Source organism: Corticium candelabrum, chromosome 6 (genome assembly GCF_963422355.1).
Source record: "Corticium candelabrum chromosome 6, ooCorCand1.1, whole genome shotgun sequence".
Taxonomy (NCBI): Eukaryota; Metazoa; Porifera; class Homoscleromorpha; order Homosclerophorida; family Plakinidae; genus Corticium; species Corticium candelabrum.
In genome coordinates, this window is record NC_085090.1 from 4460318 (window position 1) to 4468974 (window position 8657).

The window sequence follows — 8657 nt, forward strand, 5'->3', positions numbered from 1 at the left end:
CCAAATATGCGGTAATGACACAAATCCTTAAATTTCATTATTTATTACAGTTATAGGACGAATCATGAATCTTTCTTTAAAGAAACCATCCCTTCCATATTTTGGGCCGAATAATACATCTAACATTAATTAACGACCACATTAACTCAACAAATTTATTCCAAACGTATATGTGTGACTTGCATTATTTGGTAGATAAATGTGTAGGTTTCTTGTAGGCACCAACAAAAGGGCATGCAATGGGTAAGATATCCAATGATAGTCTTTCACTTATCTTCTTGCCGACCGAAATCAACAGCCTAAAACAATAACTTCTTTAGCCCAAATGAAAAGACACAGCACACACACGAAATGGGCAAGCAGCAACAAAAAGAGCAATAATAAATGATAAAAACGGTTTAACTATCCACTGTAGCTGACACTGACATAATATCCTAATAGGTATATATATATATATATATATATATATATATATATATATATATATATTAGATAAACATTTATATATATTATATAAACAGCACTCACCTGTGAGTCAAAGTTGGAGAGTTGCTCTTGCCCCTTATGCCATTGTTCGTACGCCAACAGTAACTCCCTTTGGCAACATATTCATTTGGAACACGTCTCTCGCTCTCGTTTTCCATCCGCGTCTTTTTTGTCTGCTCACAAACGGCGTCTCTGTTCTGAATGTGGCTTCGCCTATTCTGCCCATTGGAAAGTTTGTCGACGGTCTCAAGGCCCTGGTCGCCCTAGATGTGATGGTTTGATGGTAGATCCTCTTCTGTCTTCTTGGCTCTCTGGAATGGCGTCGACTCACGATCTGGCTAGCGCGCCTACAGATGTTACTTCGCGTCATTCTGTAACAAGTGAATCAGCCTCTGGTGCTTCCTCAGATTCTTCATCTTGTCCTTTCACTGATCAGATCAGCCATTTTGAAGACCCTGTTCTTGAAGCAATCAAGGCAGCATGCAGCCTCGCGTGTCCCGTTCACTTGGAGGCTGTCTTGTTTGAGTCTTTGATCCAAGAGGTTTCTCTGCTACAAGTCAAGGCTATTGGCCATATTCCACGCTCTGTTCGTCCTGTTCTTGCGGAAGTTCTTGCCACAGAATTCAGGAATGCCACATACCGTGGTTTATGGGGCTATGCTCGCTCGTCTTCACATGTTCCCTAAAGCTGTTTTGAGATGCCCACCAAGAGGAGGACGGAAGAAACGTGTTGTTGTCAAATCCTTGTTATTATCCCGTCTAGAACCGTGGACTTCTGGTGATATTCAGTCTCTTTGGTTTGAGGCTAGACTGAATGCTGATTGTAGACAGTCTTCTAATTGCAAGTCTTCGCCTGTAGATTAGATTAATCGAAAACGGGCGCTTGCTTATGCCAGAGAAGGTCGTTACAGAGATGCCATGCGGTGCCTTGGCTCTCTGGGTATAGCCAGCCCTCATGACAGCAAGGTTCTTGAAGAAATCTATCAACGCCACCCAGAGCATGTCTTGCCAACTGTTTCTGGTGATATCACTCCTTAACTATCTGTCAGTATGGATTCAGTTCTGGCTTCACTTCAAGCTTTTCCTCTAGCATCCAGCCCTGGTGCTTCTCAACTGAAGTCTCAGCATTTGTTTGATGCTATTCTTGGTACTACAACTCCTTCAGCCAAGCAGTGTTTGGAGAACTTGACCTGTTTCGTAAATTTTCTTTTGTCTAGTCGTGCTGACCCTAGGATAGCCCCTTGGTTATGTGGAGCACGTCTCACTGCTCTATTGAAGAAGCATGGTGGTGTCCGCCCTATAGCTGTCGGTGAGGTCCTACGTCGACTTGTCAGCCGTCTGCGCTGTTCTGCTGTGAAAGAAGACTTACCTGACACCTTTTTGTCTTATGGTCAGGTTGGTGTTGGTGTCCCAGGAGGTTTAGACGCTGCTGTGCACACACTATCAGCTTGTATTGCTCGATATGGATCTGATCCCAACTTGTGTTGTCTGAAAATTGATATGAAAAATGCCTTCAATGAATGCTCTCGAGCTTCTTTTTTGAGTCGTCTACGTAAAGAGTTCCCAGCCTTGTTTGGATGGTCCTCGTGCTGTTACCATTGTGAAGGCATGTTGCATTTTGGGAATTCTTGGATCAAGTCATCTGCAGGAGTGCAACAAGGGGATCCCCTTGGTCCCCTACTATTCTCCCTCGTTCTTATGGAGTTTTTGGATGACCTGGGTCCATTGCCAGATATGAAGCTGAAGTTATGGTATTTGAACGATGGCTCTCTCCTTGGCCAGCGGGCTTCAGTTGCTTGTCTCTTGGATGTCTTGTTATCAAAGGGTCCCTCCTTTGGTCTTCATATCAATTTGAACAAATGTGAGGTCTTTTGGCCCTCTGGAGATCAGAATTTCCCCAAATTTGCTACTGAAATTCAGCGGAGTGTTCAGGTTCATGGTGGTGTTGAATTCCTTGGTTGTCCTGTATATGGATCTTCCTCATAGGTTACTGAATTTGTTTCCCAACGAGTGGACAAGATTTTGGATTGGCAGGACCGTTTGACAGCTTTAGAAGATCCTCAGGTGGAGCTTCATCTTCTCCGGAGCTGTTTGAGCCTTTGCAAGCTGAATCACATCATTAGAACGGTTCCTGGCTTCAAGAGCAATGATGTATTGATGCAGTTTGACAGTGGTCTTCATCACAGTTTAGAGGCTTTATCCTCTTCTTCGGTCTCTGACCTGGCATGGAAACAGGCAACTCTTCCAGTTTGTTTGGGTGGTCTAGGTCTTAGTGAGGCCTCTAGATCTTCATCTGCAGCTTTCGTTGGCAGCTGCAACTCTTCTCGGCAGTTGTCTCTCCGTCTTCTTAATGACTCAGCGTTCATGCCGGTACATGAAGAAAATGATTGGACTCAGCATTCTTCCTCTTTCCCTGGTGAAGTGCAATGCCGGCAACATCTTGCAAGTCTTTTACCACCTACTAGTTCTGTCTCGTCCTCTGTTTCTTCTACACAACATTCTTTCCAGAAGGCTCTGGATGATGCTTTGAGATCCAGCATTAAAGTCAGCCTTGTTAGTCTGCGAGAACAGGCAGGTTTCTGTGCTGTCGCATATCCTCATGCGGGGGCTTGGTTGAGGGCAATCCCCAACTCAAGTCTAGGCCTGGCCATGTCTCCGCGTGAATTTGTGACTTTTTTGCGTTTGCGTTTGGGAATTCCGGTTTTTCCAGCACCCCCACACTCAGTCCGTTGTGTGTGCGGTCATGAATTGGACATTTTTGGTGACCATACTCTTGGCTGTGGTCCTCTTCGGATTAAGCGACATGATACTTTATCTGACGTCATCTTCCACTGGTTGCTCTTAGACAACTCCAATGTACGTCGAGAACAACGCTGTTCCTCTCATTCTATGACAAGACCAGGTGACGTTTTCCATCCCGACTTTTCCCTAAGCAAGGCTGCTTATTTCGACATTTCCGTGAGGAATTCGTTCACTCCCTCTCACCTTATTAATGCTGCCATAAAATCTGGTGCTGCTGCTGTGGCTGGGGAAGTGGACAAAGATGAACGCCATCTTAGAACGTTTCCAGTTATGGCTGTTTGTTTTATCCTCTTGTGGTGGAATCATACGGAGTGTGGGCTGCACATAGTCTGGAGGTGTTGAGATCAATTGTCAAGAAGTCTCTTCTATCATCTGGCTTGTCTCTGGGCCAAGCTTCCAGGCAATTTCAAGAACAGTTATCTGTTCGTTTATGGCAATACAATTCAAGACTGATTAGTGACTATCTGCCTAATTATTATGACTTTTTGTGCTTCCGTCCTTAGGGCGGATATGTGTTATCTGTGTTATCTGTATTATATACAAATATATATATATATATATATATATATATATATATATATATATAAATATATATATATTATATAAACCGTTATATATATTATATAAACCGTTATATATATTATATAAACCGTTATATATATAGACAGTCCCAAGCATCTCTGAATGCATAGAAAGAATCATGTAGTAGATGGATTTATCAAGTGTAAGTACATAAATGTAAATAATACGACAACACACCAAATCATATACCAAACATCATAGAAGATGCTCAATATAAATGCAATAAAGGTAAAGTGTAACAAAATAAGTAAGACCAAACATTGAAAAGTAGCATAGAAATATTAAAGAAACAATTTTGACGATATCGTTGCAATTTAATCCAGTAATATCATCAATTAAATACATTGTACAAAATCATTAAGCAATTTATCATGTCAATAAGGTAAAAAACTAGACTTTCTTCTGTTTTTCCTTGCCATAATCAAAAATTGTAATGACTGTTTAGTGCAACGTCCTACTTTCGTTAACATAGAGATATGTAACAATTACACAGTAAACAGCAGTAAAGGCAACACGTGTTCCGATTATGATTACAAGGTTTCATCATAATGACATTAATGTTAGTTTGCCAGCCTCAGTCATGATCAGAACATACATAAGCACTCACAGGAATCGACAGCTGTCAACAAAGACAGCAAACACAATTTCAATTGTGTAAGTCTGCAAAGCGTCACAGCCATATGGCGCTGGCACAATTTGAATTCTTACCTTCAGTCGTTGAGATGTTCCTGCACGGCACCACACCTGCCTTGTTGGAAAGTGTCGCCGTGGCGCGAGGATCGAGATCTCGAGCCTCCGCTCATGCGCTACTTGCTATTGGTTCTGTTTTTCAAGGAACTGGTACTTATACGCACGGATCCCTGCTCCCTTGCATTTCACGTTGGATAACCAAGGAAGACCGGATGTAGAACGGCAGGAAAAATCAAAATTGCGTGGCCTCTCAGAGAGGCTATGAGAGCAATGACACAAATGCGGCGGCAGGGCTACGCATATACACTTCGTTTCGATGCGCTCTACGTTCCGGGGGTGGAGTCAACTCTGTCTAACTAACTGCTTTAAACCGCATTTGACTCCTTACTTTAACTCGTTAAGATGTTCCTGCACGGCACCACATTTGCCTGGTCGGAAAGGGTGGCCGTGGCGCGATCGTAGAGACTCTGCTCGTGTGCGCATGCGCAACTTGTTTTGTTTCTGTGATTCAGGGTACCGGTACTTTTAGACCCGGATCCCTGCTCAAACGAGGTTTGTTCTTTGAGCAAACCTTTGGTCCACGTACGATAAATAGTCTTGAAACTGTACTATAAGTCTGCAGGTCACGAACGGTTGGGTGACTGTCCCACAGGACAGACAGCAGCTAGCAAACAGGAGCAAGCCTTCAGAAAGCAGGTAAGGAAAAATTGTTTTCCATCGATCGCCCGAATGGTTTCTACAAAATGACCCCACATCCTTACGCCAGGCTGCTTGTGTTCTGTCTACATCAGATGTATTATATGCATTCAGCGGTAATGACACACGCTAAGAGCCTTATTGTTTCAACCATCGTGCAAGATGCCTGATGTACGCCTCCAACGAATTACTGTTTTACTGTAACAACTTCTTGATGCTAGAGTCGTCTATGTCAAGAGCCTTGGCTGTAGTAGCGGCACCGATTTGAAAGCTGTGGCCTGTATACCCTGAGCAATCTAAACCTGCTGGCGACAACGCCCGCTGCACCTCTTGCACCAGTCTGACGCTGGATAGAGGACAGCTGTCGATAAATATGAAGAACGGCCCCGAACGAGCACTCCTGTCAACCATGTATGCCAAGAGCGATGATACCGAGCAGATGTCATTAGCGCTCCGTCCAAGATATACATCGGCACCACAGCAGAAGAGGTCAGTCTTTGCCCACTTGAGGTGCAGACGTACAAGGAATGGATTCTCGTGAGAGTCGGTCGTAATATATTGAGATGTGAGGTGAGATGCATGTTCAAAGGACGAAAATGATGACACGGTGAATTCGCCCACTCTAAGAAAGCCGAATAAACCCGGGCAGAAAGCTGCCAAGAGCATAACCGTATCGTAGCTTAAAGGCTGCTGAGACCATGTGGGCTTGGTCGCGCGCAGCTCCTTCGGTGTGATAGGAAGGCGTTGACGGGTGGGGCCTTCACCCTGCGAGCGGCGCACTCCACGCAGAACATATGTTAGTTGTGAAAGAGCAGACGCAAACAGATCTTTATGTCCATATTGAATATGTACGTGACGTACGGCAGATATGCAGCATATGATGGTCTTGTGCTTAAGCTGCTGTTCCTTGAGAGCAGCGAAGAAAAGACAAAGATTACGTTTGGATGTAGGAAAAGGATGAACTGAGAGTCTTTGGCGGAATTGGCTGTACCGAGATTAACCGGTAACGTACGACCTAATAGTGGCCGAGCTAAGCCTGACGAAAAGGGTAGACTAGCCCAGACCTCCAGATAGGTGAGCTCCAGTCGATTTTCGAAGGTTGCAGGAGCGCTAGCAGTTGCATCAAGACTTCATCCGGGGTTTAACGTAGCGATTGGTTAAAAAATGGGCAGTTAGTAGGTTGTTCGAGACTGGGCATCCACAACGTGATTAGAATTTCCCCAGAATATGTATGGCAATGAAATAATGGCAGCTAAAAACGTGAAAAGCCTCAACAGATGCATCACCAGCTTGTTTATGACAGGAATAGTTACGCAAGAAGGACACAACAGTGGTATTGTCGCACTGGAACTGAATAGATTCGCCTTGCCATTGACGACACCAAGCGAATATAGCGAGAAGAACCGGCAAGCACTCTTTTAAAGCGATGGCGCAGTCATGCCACGCTATAAACCATTCCCATTGTATTCAGTGCTCGCGCCAGACCTCCCTACAACCCAATAGACCAGAGGCGTCCGAACTCATTCGCAGCGTTGGGGTTAAGAGTCAAGAGAACGTAGAGAGCACGTGCCAATTTACCGGACCATAAAGGTATTCCACTACAATATATCTGCTGGCGCGTTCGCATTCAGCCAAACACAGCAGTGTAGGCGTTTGATGCAGATACATTAGTCATTATGGCGACGAAGGAGACATCATCCGGCATTGACTACCGACGCAGTGAGCTCCAGGGTTCCAACCAACGACAGCAGCTGTCTCTTGGTGCAATAGCGATAAGCAAGTCAATCGCTAACCATTCGACAGGTCCATTGTAGCTTTGATTGCGGCAGGCAGATCATACATGCATCCGAATTTATTTGCAGCCGCAGAAACCCAAGGCGCGATGACGGTCCCTCCAGCTTTTTCTCGGCTACTGTAGTTCGCCGCTCCGACAGAAAGGAAATCTTCTCGGTAGTAAATACCGAAAGTGATATCTTTGCTATAAATGATCTAGAGAAGAGCGTCTGAAACAGCCGAGAATATCTTGAGCGCCCAGCGAAGACCAAAGGGAAGATCACGACCAAAGTAAATCACGCACTTTCAGCGCACGCCCAACACGTGGCGGTCATCTGGGTGTACCAGGATTTGGCGATAGGCACTCTTTATGTCGATCTTAGCCATCAGTGCTCCAAGAACCAGATGCAAAAGACGCTGCGCTGCCTTATCGTCACAAACATAGAACAGAGAGAATAGGTACATAGCGATGCCTTCGTTGACGCTGACCAGTGATATGAAGAAAGATCAACGACAAGGCGCCAGCGCCCGCGTTATTGGTTTTTAAGTATCACAACTATCGGGCTTACCTGAACTGTTGAAAAGCAAGGCGTCATTGGACCGAACACACGAGATGCTGCAACCTCAGCTCTGAGGTAGCTGTCGACGACCGACGAGTTTGCAGTAGCCGATTGTATGTTTCATTTAGCTGATTTGCTCTTGGTATAGCTGCAAGCGAAAACGCTCTTGAAACCGTCTGTTAGACAATCTAATATGTAGTTAGCAAAGGACTGCTCCGCGTGAGACTCGAGCTCCCGAAGCCATGCTATCAACTCTAGTGGTGAGACGGAGTACACTGAGTCTTGCCGCTATACACCACCAGAAGGACGACATCTGTCGATAGCTAAGAGGTCAGGCAAGAAACGGTACTGAAAGACACGCATGTTGCAATACTGGGCTGACGATTTTGGATTCCCTGTGAGCGTAGAGTAATATATACGACATCGTAAGTACCTTACCGTCAGAAGACCAGCTAGAGACAACTCGGACTGTACGTCTACTCGATGCGGTAAAACATGTGACACATTTCTATTTTCTACAGAACAGCAGGAATGATTAAACTAAAAATCATCCACATGATAGAACAGACATGAGATAGTACGCTACCCCAATGAATAAAATCTGCTACCGATCTAGGAGCGCGGATGACCTACTGGTGCCGAGCTGCTCTCCCCATTGAGGTTGCCTTCAGTCTCTCAACGACCGATTTCGCTGTTCGTATGCCCTACCTCGATCGTTAGTTAGCTTGGAGACGGGAACTGAATATATTTTCGGTTTATAGCTCTATTTGATGTCCTTAAAGCGACACTGTCAAGATTTGAGCGCACAAGTGCGCATGCTTGTGCGCTCTAGGCGTGTCACACTTCGCGCGAAAACCTACATCGGGACTCCTAGGACAGCGTAATGGCGTTTCGTGACGATAGAACGCGTATTAGTGCATCAGACACGTCTACTGACGAAGGAGCAGTGGTTATTCCGGTACGCAGACAATGGAACATTTCGCTAGGATGCCTATAGCTAGGAGTTGATTATGCGTGTTTTCAGGAAGAAGCTAGATGCAACTGCAAGGGTACATGCCAGAGAGTCCGT

The 8657-nt window shown here is 45.0% G+C and overlaps 2 protein-coding genes across 2 annotated transcripts; one reads left to right on the forward strand and one right to left on the reverse strand.

Moving 5' to 3' along the window:
• Positions 1–1535: 1535 nt before the first annotated feature.
• LOC134180787 (uncharacterized) lies at positions 1536–2471 on the forward strand. The gene has a single exon (XM_062647974.1). It carries the CDS (start codon positions 1536–1538, stop codon positions 2469–2471), a length of 936 nt encoding a protein of 311 aa, XP_062503958.1.
• Positions 2472–5450: 2979 nt separating this feature from the next.
• Positions 5451–7624, reverse strand: LOC134180788 (uncharacterized). Its single transcript, XM_062647975.1, has 3 exons — positions 7598–7624; positions 7374–7454; positions 5451–6161 (listed from the first exon to the last, which is right to left on the reverse strand). Exons 1-3 carry the CDS (start codon positions 7622–7624, stop codon positions 5451–5453), a joined length of 819 nt encoding a protein of 272 aa, XP_062503959.1.
• Between the last annotated feature and the right edge of the window lie 1033 nt (positions 7625–8657).

Coding starts and splice junctions, on each gene's coding strand:
- LOC134180787 (XM_062647974.1), top strand. CDS start 1,536: ATGGATTCAGTTCTGGCTTCACTTCAAGCTTTTCCTCTAGCATCCAGC.
- LOC134180788 (XM_062647975.1), bottom strand. CDS start 7,624: ATGACGCCTTGCTTTTCAACAGTTCAG. Junction 7,455..7,597: donor CTTGCTTTTCAACAGTTCAG/GTAAGCCCGATA, acceptor TGTGACGATAAG/GCAGCGCAGCGTCTTTTGCA. Junction 6,162..7,373: donor GTGCCTATCGCCAAATCCTG/GTACACCCAGAT, acceptor GCTGCTCTCAAG/GAACAGCAGCTTAAGCACAA.